Source organism: Hyaena hyaena, unplaced genomic scaffold (assembly GCF_003009895.1).
Source record: "Hyaena hyaena isolate Hyena2069 unplaced genomic scaffold, ASM300989v1 scaffold_551, whole genome shotgun sequence".
Lineage (NCBI taxonomy): Eukaryota > Metazoa > Chordata > Mammalia > Carnivora > Hyaenidae > Hyaena > Hyaena hyaena.
Window position 1 is genome coordinate 538871 of NW_024081183.1, and position 14252 is coordinate 553122.

Genomic DNA, 14252 nt, shown 5'->3' on the forward strand with positions numbered 1-14252 from the left:
ACACATTGTATTTTACCATTCTTCTTCTGTGGAGGGGACAATATAGGACCCAAGAGAGATTATTTAAATTTTCCTTCAGCATAGATAATTCTGAACTACATGGTGCATTAAATTACATTTCCATATTTTGGATTATTTTCTTAAGACATGTTACAAGACACGGTATTATCTAGGTTGAAGGGCTTCAGTATTTATCTCTTCCTCTTGCTAGTGTACTTTGCAGAAGTTGTACTGTTTTATATTCTCAGCATTGTGTAAGAGTGCTAGTTCATCCATATCAACATTTAGGTATTACTGAGATCTTTCTCCTCTCAAAAAAGTATTTTAAATGTTTTTTTTTTAATTTTTATGTATTTCTATGAGAGAGAGAGAGAGAGAGAGAGACAGCGTGAGCAGGGGAGGGTCAGAGAGAGAGGGAGTCACAGACCGAAACAGGCTCCAGGCTCTGAGCTGGCAGTCAGCACAGAGCCCGATGCAGGGCTCGAACCCACAAACCGCGAGATCATGACCTAAGTGAAAGTCGGACGCTTAACCGACTAAGCTACCCAGGCGCCCCTCAAAAAAGTATTTTAAACTGCATTTTTTGATCATTAGCAAGGCTGAACATTTTTTATTTTTATTTTTTTATTTTCTAAATTTTTTAACATTTTCTTTCTTTTTTTTTTTAATTTTTTAATGTTTTATTTATTTCTAGGAGAGAGAGAGAGAGAGACAGCGTGAGCAGGGGAGGATCAGAGAGAGAGAGGGAGACACAGAACTGGAAACAGGCTCCAGGCTCTGAGCTAGCTGTCAGCACAGAGCCCGATGCAGGTCTTGAACCCACAAACTGTGAGATCATGACCTGAGCCGAAGTCAGACACTTAACGGACTGAGCCACCCAGGCGCCCCGACTGAACATTTTTTTAAATGTATTTCCTTTTATACACCTGTCTTCTTAAGTTTATTCTGTGGGGGATTTTTTTGCATTTAGATGTTAAAAAGGTGACAAATAACATTTATTTGATGTTAAAAATGTGACTAATAACATTATAATCTATGAAAGCACTGTGAAACTGGAAGTAACAGAAACCAAGACAGTCTAATCTTTTATTTTTGGTGTATGTTTGGTTTTATTCAGGCAACTCATTCAGGACACCCTAAAAGGGATACTCTAATCCTTTTGCTCTTTTTTTTTTTTTTTGCCTTATTTCTGTGATTTTTGTTTCCCTAGTCCTTAAGCTTGAAATGACAGTTTATTTCCTGATTTTTAAAGGAAATGAAGATTGAGAAGACTTATGATTGAATTTAAAAACACAAAGGAGGGAGTGCCTGTGTGGCTCAGTCGGTTAAGCATTCGACTTTGGCTCAGGTCATGATCTCACAGTTCCAGGGTTCAAGCCCTGCGTCTGGCTTTATGCTGACGGCTCGGAGCCTGGAGTCTGCTTCAGATTCTGTGTCCACCTCCCCCCCCCCCCCCCCCCCCCCCGCCCCGTCCCTCCTCCGCTTGTGGTCTGTTTCTCTCAAAAATAAACAAACATTATTAAAAAAATAAAATCACAAAGGATATATGTCAAGTAAGATGAAATGAATATGAACTCATGTACTGGTGTACCAAGATGAGGTGGTACCCCTCAAAACATGAGCAAGTTAAACTTGAGTCACAAAGGAGCAGCAAACTGGTGAAACGTTTTTAACTTCTGTAGATAGCCTAGGTTCACAGTTCAGGAGTCACAAGTGAGTTAGACAGAATGAGGAGGTTCTTAATGAATGTGAAAGGAGCATTGTGCCTCATACAGCATCGAGGCTAATGCGGAAGAGGCCGGCTCTCATGCCTCGTATGAAGAAACGCCCAAGTTTGTCAGCCTCCTGCATCCGTTCAGTAGGAATATTTTGTGTCCTTTTGGCACATTTGGAATTATAATTTTCAAGCTGTTAGTCACCATAGGGCCTGTGTTCTTTGTCTTGTTCTGTTAAATCATTGTAGAAAGAAAAAGATGACAAGTGGAAAAGAGGGAGTGAACCAGCTCCAGAGAAGAAAATGGAACCTGTTGTTTTTGAGAAAGTTAAAATGGTAAGTGGGAAAGTCTTTGCACTGGGTGGGTGGCCTCAGGTGTGTTCATATGTGGAGGGGAAGGGTAGGAAGCCTTCTGGTGGTTGCACTGGGGTTGATAGCATATTGCACTGTTTTTCCGGGGGCATTTATATTAGATTGCCTGCTGCCACTTCTGCTGCTTTCCCATTGCCTTCTTGCTGCCTCATCTGCTCTGGGACACTTCTCCTTGGGGCTGGTTGGGAGTTTGGGAACTGCATCTGTCCTTCTGAGCAAGAGGCACGTTCCATGCCGAAATGCCTAGGCCATGTGATACCTTCTGAGCAGATGCTACATTAATCCTTCTCTCATTAGACCCTCTCTACCTCATTTTCCTGTTGCAGTTAAGAACAGTCCAGAAGCCTGGCCATACTAATCCATTGCAGTCCTTCTTATATTCTTGCTTTGTCATATTGAAGTAGACGCCTTTCTTTTTTCACAGGACATTGTGGCTGTAGTAGTAGATCCCTAATATAAGGGCTTGGAATCTTGGGAGAGAGGACTTTTTACTATTTGCTTAAGGAAGAATCTTTTATCATCACTCTGAGTCGCACTGCCTGCAGAACACAGTCATTAATGATATTGGCAGAGTGAATTAGGTAATCTTTAAACTGATCTCCCTTTTGGTATTAAAGGTATTCTAATCGCTGGGAGATTTGTTGGCTCTTGGCTCTTATACCATCTGACGCCTACCTTTATTCTTGGCTTTTCCTGGGACCCAAACCTGCTGTTTTTGTTGGACCTCCTGATCTGTGGTTGTCTTGGTTTCAGAAAGCCAAACAAGCACAGACGATATATATTTTTTCACTTTAGGTTTGGTTTATGCACTCGTGCTTCCTGACTTGATTCTTTCACCCGACACTTCCTGAGTTTTCTCTTTGGTAACCCTTCAAATAACAGCAGCCATACCGCAAGAATACCTGTGGCTTTACAGTGGAGAGGGGGAAAAAAAGCATTCAAAAACACCTGCTTACTTCTTTCTTTAACATATTTTCACCTTAGCCACAGAAAAAAGAAGATCCACAGCTACCTCGGAAAAGCTCCCCGAAATCCTCAGCACCAGTCATGGATTTGTTGGGCCTTGGTAAGAGTCAGACTTTTCGGGGTGCCTGAGTGGCTCAGTCCGTTAAGCGTCTGACTTCAGCTCAGGCCAGGAGCTCATGGTTCAAGCTCCGCATCAGGCTCTGTGCTGACAGTGCACAGCTCTCCCTCTCTCTGCCCCTCCCCCACTCACACTTTCTTTCTCTCTCAAAATAAATAAATACACTTAAAAAAAAAAAAAAGGCTTGGGACACCTGGGTGGCTCAGTCGGTTAAGCATCTGACTTCAGCTCAGGTCATGATCTCACAGTTTGTGGGTTCGAGCCCCGCCTCAGGCTCTGTGCTGACAGCTCAGAGCCTGGAGCCTGTCTTCGGATTCTGTGTCTCCCTCTCTCTCTGATCCCCTCCTGCTCATGTTGTCTCTCTCTCTCTCAAAAATAAATAAAACATTTTAAAAAAATTTTTAAAATAGGCTTTTCCACTCCTATAATCTTACAAATTATGATGAGTTCTCTGTCACCCTGGGAAGACAGGCGGAGATGGGATTCTTCAGTTTGTGTCTTCATTGTTTAGACTGTTCTCTCACGTTTTTCCTGTTGTTGTACATCTGGGCAGTTGTTCTAAGAAGTGTTTACACTTTTCAGAATGACGGCATAGTGTTGCGGTTTAAGAGCATGGCCTTTGGAGTCAGAGTTCCATCTCTCCACTTACTATCTCCATGACCCTGGGTAGTTTGCTTAACCTCTGAACAGATTAGGAAATCTGTGTCCACAAAGACCGATAACCGTCTCTGCTTCAAAAGTGTTGGAAAGATTAAGTGAGAGAGTGCCTCTCAATCTCTGAGCCCCTTGCCTGGCACATCCTAATCTCAGTAAACATTAGCAAGTTTCACTGAAGCAGCACGTGTGAGCCATGCCCCAGCCCTCTCAGTTTTGAGGCGCAGCCTATTTCTGAGACGGCCTTTTACCCTTGTGGTTATTTTTCTCCAGACCTTTGAAACCCTGAACTAGCGGTTCTGCCCCTTGCGGGAATAGAGTACTCTACCTTTCACAGATCTGATGGCTGCACTTTGTTTTAGTGTATTTCTTCTGATTTAGGTTATTGGCTATTTAGGTTTATAATTTCTGTACCTTTCATTTTCATTGATCTCTGAAAAAGAGATAAAAGCTATACAGCTTTACCCCTCAAATAGCTGGAAGGGCGCCAGCCAGCCTGTCTGCTGTGGTGCTAATATAGCTTGCAGGCCCGGGTTTCTGCCGCCCTGTGCCTGATAGCTGGGCTGCAGGCTGCTCCCGCATGCTCCTGGGAACATAGGGTGAGGTCTTTTTTGGGAGGTCCCATCCAAGCTAGGTGGTTTCAGAATCCTAGATTTCCAGGTCCCTGATGGAGCATATAGGCCTTCTCTGTCTGCTTCATGTCTAGAATAGAAGGAGGGCTTGGACTTTATGAGCAGTGCTGCAGGTTAGCTTTGATCTCTCTTTCCAGATGCTCCCGTGTCCTGCTCCATTGCAAATAGTAAGACCAGCAATACTCTAGAGAAGGATTTAGATCTTTTGGCTTCTGTTCCATCCCCCTCTTCTTCAGTTTCCAGAAAGGTGAGTCACGTGGGCTCCTCCACATTAGAGAGCATTCTGAAAAGGGTAATTTTGATAACTTAATAATGGAGCCAAGTCATACTTCCTTGGCAGAATTGGGCTTTGGTTTTCTTGATTCTTGATTCTTCCCTTAACACTGTCATCTCTGTTACAGCCTGAGATTACTATTCATTCCATTTTGTCTCCTGCCCCCAAAGACTGAGTCCTTTGAGTGGGCTTCTGTTGAAGGTGTTTCACCCTGTGAAAGCTGATACATTTAGGTCAGCTCCTCCGTGTGAGTTACTGCCAGAGAATGTGTAGGTTAGAAAGACTTGAAACTGTTAATGACCACCGTCTATGGAATTAATGCTTATGACCAGGCACAGTGCTAGGTGATTTTGTGTATCAGTGTACATATTTCTTTTAAAATTTACAATATTTACCACAACCCTACAAAAATGGATATTTTGTCGATGAGGAAACATGAATTCAGAAAGGTTATGTGATTAGCCTCTCATTTTACAGCTGCACTGGGACCTAAACTCTGTTCTCTGCGGCTGCATCGTTGGTAGGTTGTGTTTATTTGTTTGTTTTTCACCAAATCACCTTGTTCTTTAGACCAAAGCATTGTGCCAGAATGTAACTATCCAGTGTTTTCAGATATTTGTATAGTAGGAATGTAAGGAAGCTATTCCCTTGAGCTGTAAACTCTTACTGCAGACGTTAGAAACGGCAGAGAGATGAGGGAGGTCCTTACCGACACCCCTGTGAGGACCATTCTGATTCTCTCCCTCCACTCTTTGCCCTAAGGTTGTAGGTTCCATGCCAACTGCAGGGAGTGCTGGCTCTGTTCCGGAAAACCTGAACCTGTTTCCAGAGCCAGGGAGCAAATCAGAAGAAACAGGCAAAAAACAGCTCTCAAAAGACTCCATCCTTTCACTGTATGGCTCCCAGACACCTCAAATGCCTGCCCAAGGTACATTTCATGGGGGTGGTATCAATATGCCAGACAGAGACCTGAGGTCTTACATGCAGGAATTATTTGTTGTAGGAGGGGGCAGTTTCTTTGGGGGCCAGGATGTTATACTCCAAACAAACTTGAACATGACATTTCTTGCGAAGCTACAAAGTGTCTGCAGATGGCTAGTAATGTAACACAGAGCCACACTTCGGTGGGGTCTGGTGTCACCCTTCTGTGAAGTCTCACTCAAGGGCTGGACCTGGACCCTAAAAGGAAAGTGGCTAAGTCAGCAGCCCACTGGTAAGCTGTCACAAGCCTTATAGGGAGTCTAACTGTTTTGCGTTGCAAACGAGCATTCTGAGTGCAGTACTGAGAAATTCTAGCTGGGAAGGAGTAGTCAGTGAGAGTTTAGACTGACTTTGCACACTTTCCTCTTAAACTGATCTGTGTGTGTGTGTGTGTGTGTGTGTGTGTGTGTGTGTGTGTGTGTGTGTTTTCTTTGCAGCAATGTTCATGGCTCCAGCTCAGATGGCGTATCCCACAGCCTACCCCAGCTTCCCGGGGGTCACACCTCCCAACAGCATAATGGGGAGCATGATGCCCCCCCCAGTAGGCATGGTAGCTCAGCCAGGAGCTTCTGGGATGGTGGCCCCCATGGCCATGCCTGCAGGCTATATGGGCGGCATGCAGGCTTCAATGATGGGTGTGCCAAATGGAATGCTGACCACCCAGCAGGCTGGCTACATGGCAGGCATGACAGCTATGCCCCAGACATTGTACGGGGTTCAGCCAGCTCAGCAGCTGCAGTGGAACCTCACGCAGGTAAGCGACCCCCGTTTACTTGGGATGAGAATTTTGAGCCTTCCTCAAGGCCATCTCTTTCTTGGTCTCTTTCTTATCCTTTGAACCCTTATAGTGTAGATGAGGCCATGCAGAGACTCTCCTAGGTTTGCCATGCCCTTTTCATTTCCAGATTTGGTCAGACTTCCTGGGGAGTTCTGGGTTACTGTAGAATGAGGGTAACTGCCTAAATCTAAATTTCTCCACACTTTCATTAAAGCAGTATCAGAAACAACCTATACAGATAAGCAAGGAGTGCAAATAAAACCACTCATAACCCATGACTACCACATCCAGAAGACAGAACACTACAAACTTTAAGTTACATGGTGGTGATTGCCCAAATCCAGCAGAGCCATCCTTAGAGGGACTGTGCAAAAACGAGAGGGTGCAGGGGGCTAGAGGTGACAGAACATAGACAAAATCATCCCCTAGAAAGAAAAAGACCTATCCCAGTCAGGGACACATTGAGAGGAGGTCTGAGACTTAGCAACTAGAACTCTGGTTATGTGGGGAATCGAAAATGAGGGGCTTGAAATATACAGGGTTATAGGTGGTAGCTCTGGAAAAGCGTTGCTTGTAGAAGAATGGGAGTGACTTCGAAGGAAGAGGTACTCTTCGGAGACCAGGTAGTGAAGGGAAGGTAAGAAATGAGAAGTGGAAAGAGGGAGTTACAAGATGAGAAGATAAACCATCCTCTCCCCCATCCAAATAATCATTTCACTATAGTGACATACGAGGGCGCTCCGGAGCTAAGAAATCTAGCAAGCCTCCCCAAACCCTCACCCCAGCTGTATTATTGTTTATTCAGAAGAAAAGGACACTACAAAATAAACAGAAGGTGGCAGGTGACATTTATACAGAACTACTATGAGAAGAAACTAGAAAATGAAAATCAAAGCATTTTAAGAAATGAAAATTCTCCCCCCAAAACCAGCCATGAACAGAAGAAAACTGTTACACAAACACCATCAACATGAAGGAATGAATGCCTTTTAATAGTTGAAGACAAAACAGCTCAAATCAGAAATTTAAAAATTTAGAACCAGGGCACCTGGGTGGCTCAGTCTGTTAAGTGTCCGACTTCAGCTCAGGTCATGATCTTGTGGTCTGTGGGTTTGAGCCCTGCATGGGGCTCTGTGCTGACAGCTCAGAGCCTGGAGCCTGCTTTGGATTCTGTATCTCCCTCTCACTCTCTCTGCCCCTCCCCTGCTTGCACCCTGCCTCTCTCTGTCTTTCCAAAAAAATAAATGTTAAAAAAAAATTTTTAAATAAATAAATAAGTACTTAGAACCAAAATGGACAAAAACCTGGAAGTTATGAAATGAAACTACTAAATTCAGGAAGGAAATTGAAAAAAGACACAATTATAGAAATAAAGACTGAATTACAAGTTAGCCAGAGGAGAATAGATTCAACTGAAAATATATTTGGCATTGAAGGAAGGCATGAAACAGGTAAGAGAATGGAAACTAAATATAGAAAGCAGGAAAATAAATCCAAGAGAAAGTGATGCAGAAATTAAGCAAAGAAGGCCTAACATAAATATATTTGGAGACTGCCAAAGAAGAAAAACAAAATAGTGGATCAGAATATATTTAAATCTATAATACAAGGAAACTTCTATAAATAAAAGACTTGTATGGAAAAGTTGACACAGAATGGTCAACTCTAACATATATCCCAGTAAACTTTTAGACTTTAAAGAACAAGAAAAATTCTCAGGGCTCCAACCCTTTCCTTACCACCCCCCCCCACCCCAAATCTGCCATTTATACAGAAAAAAGAATGGACTTCTAACAGCAGCATACAAAAAGACAACAATGGGAGCAATGTTTTCAAGATACCCACGTACATTTGAGACCGGTATTTTATAACCAGACAAGCTATCATCCTTCAAGGATTGAAGCTGTTAAAAAAAAATATTTAAAAAAAATCTTAAATATGTAAGAAATCAAGGAGTATCATACTTAAGTCTTTCCTGAGCACTATAGCAGAAGATAAGCTTCTAAGAGGTGACTGGGGACATTTTGGCAGAAGGACAGATGGCAATTAAATATTTAATTGAGACTCTAAAACTAAGGCAACGATAAGGGTAGAAGAATATATATTATATTCTGAACAAACAATGCAACAAAACATAAGGGGAGGAGAAAGTGAGAAGGGGGAAGTAGAATAAACTGATCGTTGCTTAGGAAAGAGGTGGAAGTCCAAGGATGTAATAAGCTGCCAACCCAAATGGTAGAAGCTTGAGCACAGACTAAAAGAAACAAAAGAAAATATTAGTATAAAGATAACTACTAGAACAAGAATGAAACTTTATAAATAATACCAAGCAAATATTTTAGAATAACATGGGATACATAGACCATGAAGTACAGCAAACGTAATAAACACAGCAAAAATGTAATGCGATAAAATTAAGACCAAACGTATCAGTCATATCAATAGGTAGCTCTTCTATGAAAAGAAAAAAGATGTTTAAATTGGCTCACAAAGCAATGGCTAATTTTATACTAGATACAAAGAAACCCAACTGAAACAAGAGGAATTCCAAGTCTGAAAGCAAAGAGATGGGCAAAGGAGTATCCGTGGAGTGGCACGCTCGCATGTCCACACATATGCATGCACTTGCTGTCTTTCTCAGGTTTAGGAGGCAATGTTTACCTGCTTTATAAAAACTATCTTCATGCTTTCCTTTCTCTGGAGTCTGGAATCATTTATACAGTATTGGCCTTTGGAGATGGGGTAGAATTCACACGTGCAACTGTACGGGCTTTTTGCCTTTTTGTGTAGGAATTCTTTGATAGCTTTCTCTGTTCTATGAAGGTCGGCTGTGGAAAACTCTAGTTGCCTAGATTAGCCAGTGAATCTAGGGTTTCAAATTCATTTATCAAAGATTATGCCAAGCAGTCTGTCTCATGACTTTTTAGTTTGCTGTTTCAATGGTTATCTCTCCCTTGTCATTTCCTATTTTGTATGTCTGTGTTCTCCTTTGCCCTTTCTTTCAATTAGTCTAACTAATGGCCTATTCTGTTAATTATATGTGTTTTTAAAAGCCCACGGGATTTTGTTTTATTTATTATTTCTACAAGTTTTGTTTGTTTGACTTCAATTTCTGGTTTATCTCTATTCCTTCTATATGGTGTCTTTTGACTTACTTTTGCTCTTCTTTTTCTAGTTTTCATAGTTGGGATTTTAATCTACTTATGTTCAGTCCTTCATGTTTATTTGTATAAGTAATGAAGTGCTGTGAAACTGATGGGGACATGTCAAGAGGACATAGGAGCCAACAGCTGGAGGCTCCCTCTGTCCAAATGTGGGACAATTTGAACATCAAAAAGAGTGATACTGATGGATTATAATGCTGAAAGGAAGAAAAATCCATGAGTCCATAGTGATACATATTTTTAAGTGGGTGTAGGAGACAGGGAGGGAAAGCTTTATTTACAGAAGAATGGCATCTAGTAATTATAGAAAGAATAGGATATTCACACATTCTCAAAGAAATACGCTTTAGATTACTAACTCATTACAGTGAGAAAAACACAACATGATGGGTACTACCCTAGCCAAGTGCTCAAACATCAGATTAGTAGCAGTGGGACAAATTAACATCATGTGCCTCCTGATATCCTGTACTAAGTAGGACAATATCACTTCCATAAAAGTCTTGCCAAAAAAATTTAAATTGGATCCAGTCATGAGAAAATATGAGGTGAATCCAAATTGGAGGGTTTACTGCAAAATAGCTGGCCAGGATTCCTAAAATGGTGACAGGAAAGAAAAAGTGGTGGGCGAGTTATTCTATTTTAAAGGAGACAAAAGAGATACAAAAATGAAATGTAACATATATCATTATATTCATATTAAATTTCTTGTATTGTGGTTCTAGGAAAGTGTTCTTTCTTATGAGATGCCTCCTGACTTACTAAGAGATGAAACGTCATATCTGCAATTTTCAAGGCTTACCAATTCACCTATATATATGTATGAAGATCCCAAACAAGATAGATAGATAGATAGATCGATCGATCGATCTCAGGGAGAAAATATGGCAAGGTGTTAACAATTGTGAATTTAAGAGAGGATATATGGATTTCATTATTTTGTTCTTTCAACTTTTCTATAAGCTTAAGGTTTTCTTTAAAACAAAGTTGGGAGAAAAATAGAACTTCTCAAGAAAAAGATCTTATACAGAAGTATACCAGGCTTGGGAAACTTAAGGCATTTTTCTTGATAAGTAGTTTCTTCTGTTCACTGCCAGAGGCCAGTCTTTCAGTCTCATTCATAAAGGGGCCCCAGCCCCACCCAGACTTTATTCCACTGGTTCTTTTCATCCAGCAACTTCCCTTCTCATACACTGAAGTCACGTTGGTCTTGTCTTGTCTTGTCTTTTCTTTTCTTTTCTTTTCTTTTCTTTTCTTTTCTTTTCTTTTCTTTTCTTTCTTTCTTTCTTTCTTTTTTTTTTTTGGCCTTCCTTTGTTCATTCTGAACAGTCCAGTTTCTCTCTCTTTTTCTCTGTGCCTGAGCGTGCCCCAGCACTTTCACTGACCCTGATAGCAGTAACTCTGCTGGAGATGGGACAGGAGCGCTGGTCCTGGGGGCTTGTCTGTAACTCTCAGGGCTGGTGATTTAACAATAGGCTCCTTCTTTTTAGGATGAAAGACTAGAAAGGAAAAAGAGACTAACTTCTCACGCTGCTTTTGTGTTGACTGGCCCCAGGACTCCTTTCCCTCCCTGAGCCCTTGGCTCTGCCAACATCTCCCTTTTGAAAAGTCCTTCCTTTATGCAGTCGGGAGCCCTCAAGATTATCTGTTAAGGTTCAGGGTAGATGTGTACCGTAACAGTTTCCCTTGTCTCACTGTCCCCGTCCCCGCGGACAGAAGCACTCCTACCCTGCCTCTTTGCAGTAATTGGCTGCATGCCTCTGGCCTGGTCTGAAAGTCTCCTCTCTCCCTTTCAGATGACCCAGCAGATGGCTGGCATGAACTTCTGCGGAGCCCACGGCATGCTGAGCTACGGACAGTCGATGAGTGGCGGAAATGGACAGGCAGCAAATCAGACTCTCAGCCCTCAGATGTGGAAATAAAAAACAAAACACCCGTATGGCTACCACTCTCCTCAGCCCTCTCTCCCCCAGTTTTCCTCTTTCCCCAAGTCCTCCCACCCCATCCCCTTTTCCTACCTCTCTGTTTGGTTTAGAAATTGCTCAATCTGTCGTTTGGGGGTTGGCATTCTGCCCAGCCTGGCCACTTCCCGGACACGCAGGCCTCTCTGTTGCTTTATGTCGTACTCGTCCCCTCGCCTTCCTCTGCAGCCTCAGCCCCAGCCCTCTTCTGGCACCAGCACCTTAGGAATTGTTGGCAGAAGGCACTTAAACCATGGGAGAAAAGTGCACTCCTTTGAGTACCTTTCCTGTGAGGTTAAACCTCCTTTCAGACTCAGGAAGGTCTGTAGGTGTTGTCTTTTAGGCAAAGAGGGGAGGGCCTAGAGGTACTTCTGTATGTGTTGCGAAGCTATTTCTGCATGTTTAAATTTTTGGTAGAAGAGCAAGGCATCATGCTCCCATGAACTCCGGGAAAGAAGAAAGTGCTGAAATCAAATTAAATATCCCTTGTGTCTTGGGTCAGGTTGGCCCTAGCCCTGGGCTGAGGCAAACCCCCTCCTGTGAGGAGGAGCAAAAATACCACTCTACCTTGCCCTGAGTTGAGGCTTCAGGACTCGCCGCTTCAGCCCGCCTTTATTAGCACCAAAGACTTGAGGAAGGTCCCACGCAGGAGCACACACCCCGCCCCGCCGCCCTCCTGCCGGCAGTGGGGTCTGGCTCTGTGGCCGGAGGACCGGCCCCTCCAGCGGGAACGCAGAGCTCAACGTGTGTGCTGCGTGTGCGTGCGTGTGTGCGTGTGTGTGGATCCTTTCCCCATCTGCTCTGGGGGTTTGGTTTTGTTTTAGGTTTACACAGAGAGGAGTTAATTTATCAACAGCCTAAAACTGTTGCCACTTTTTCTTATGGTTTAAAAAAACCCTGCAGTCACCCAGATAGCTCCCTCGCTCCTCCCCCCTCTCTCCCAACCTGCCAGTCACTCTCTCTTGCCTCGGTGTCCCAGGCTGCCGTTTCCCCGCCTTCTCCACGTGTGTGAGGCAGGGAGCCTGGAGCCTTCCTCTCAGTCATTGTTCACCCTACTTGAAAATTAAAACGAGAAAACTTTGCTTAAAAGATTTCACCCGTGGCAGCCACAATCCCCGGTTGCCTTTCTCCTGTGTATGTGTAAATTCCTTAATAAATATTGCAGGGAAGGACCATTCGCCTGGCTCTTACTGTGTGTCACGCACGGAGGAGGGTGAACGGCGTCTAGGTTTTCTCCTTTCCGGACGCAGTCCCCCCACTTCCTGTATTCTAAAAAAAATTCTGTACTGGGCACGCCCCAAAGCCTGGGCCCAGGCTTGGGCAGTCAGAGAGGGGACCTTTGTCCACGGTCCAGGGGAGTCTGGAGGTGTGAGCTGAGGGAACTGTGGATATCCGCTCCTGCTAGCGCCACAGAACATGGAAACCAACCGGACGTCCTTTACTCCCCAACAGCTAGAGAAGCTGAGACCCGCCTCCCTTCCTCCCGCGCTCCCTTCTTTCCTTTGAGGACACCTTCTAAATACTTACAGAGGTAATGAGAGGATGGCGCAGTGGCGAAGAAAGTAAGCCCTGGATCGGGCTGCCAGTATTGATAACCCCTCCTGGGCAAGCTGCTGAAGCCCTGGGTCCCCTTGTGAAGTGGAGCCAATGGTCAGACGAAGCAATTCCTGTGGTACCTTCTGCGCGGTATTGGACCCTGAACATTCACATGTTAGAAGCACTCTGTGCCAGACCTATGCTGGGCATTAATTCACTCAGCACATATTTTATGAGTGTTTTTACAACGTGCCAAACACTAAGCAATGAATCAATACTCCCCAGTCTCATGGGGTAAGCGTGGTGGGAGAGACAGAAAATAAACAAGTACATAAAGTATTTTCTTTCAGAGAGTAACAGTATGAGGTAGGACAAGTTACGAGAGAGTGGGTGTGTGACCACCAAGATGGAGTAGTCACGAAGTTACATTTGAACTGAGATCTGAATAAGCAGCCACTTGTGTGGAGATTTGGAGAGAGAATAGAGCAAGTGTAAATGTCTGCCTTGGGAATTGTTTGGCTGGAGGTATTGGCTTGGGAGTCATCAGGGTACAGATAGTACATAAAGCTGTGAGACGTGATGAACTACCTAAGGAGAGAGCGTGGAGAGAAGAGGACTGAGCCTTGGGGCCCATCAGCTTGCAGAATTTGGGAAGAGCAGGTCAGAAAAAATGAATCTGCTCTTAAGTTCACGGTCTCACGGCACAACAGACTTAGAATTGCTTATACAGTATATTATGGGAGCTAAGGGGCTTCTAGCCCAGCCAGGGATACCTCTCTAAGGATCAGGGCATCAGAGCTAGTCTTACAGGAGAGCTAGGAGTTAACCAGCAGGTTGGATGGGAGTGGGGAGAAGAGTATCTGGTACAGCACCCTGTGAACAAAGATAAAGAGCAAGAACATTTGGGGAAGCACGAGCAGTTCATTGTTTTGTAAGGTCTGACGTGAGTCGGTATGGGGAGAAGTGAGACTGAGGTATGGCCAAGCCAGATAATGGGGGCTTCCTATACACTAGGAAGGAGTTAGCCTTAGTGTTACAAATGGTAGAGTGACATAGAGTTGAGCGTTAGGCTGCTAACTCTTGCACTGCTGAGAACAATGTG

General features: G+C 43.6%; 1 protein-coding gene across 4 annotated transcripts in view; it reads left to right on the top strand.

The window, feature by feature from the left end:
- Positions 1–12791, top strand: part of SMAP2 (small ArfGAP2) — a 54923-nt gene extending 42132 nt beyond the window's left edge. For 3 of the 4 annotated variants that reach the window (XM_039255938.1, XM_039255936.1, XM_039255939.1), the window contains exons 5-10: positions 1964–2050; positions 3071–3152; positions 4594–4703; positions 5493–5658; positions 6149–6465; positions 11450–12791. In XM_039255938.1, the coding sequence (XP_039111869.1) occupies positions 1964–2050; positions 3071–3152; positions 4594–4703; positions 5493–5658; positions 6149–6465; positions 11450–11575 (888 nt within the window). In that variant the 3' untranslated portion in view covers positions 11576–12791. The remainder of the gene's footprint in view (positions 1–1963; positions 2051–3070; positions 3153–4593; positions 4704–5492; positions 5659–6148; positions 6466–11449) is intronic. The other variant, XM_039255937.1, reaches the window with a different exon arrangement.
- The last annotated feature ends 1461 nt before the right edge of the window (positions 12792–14252 follow it).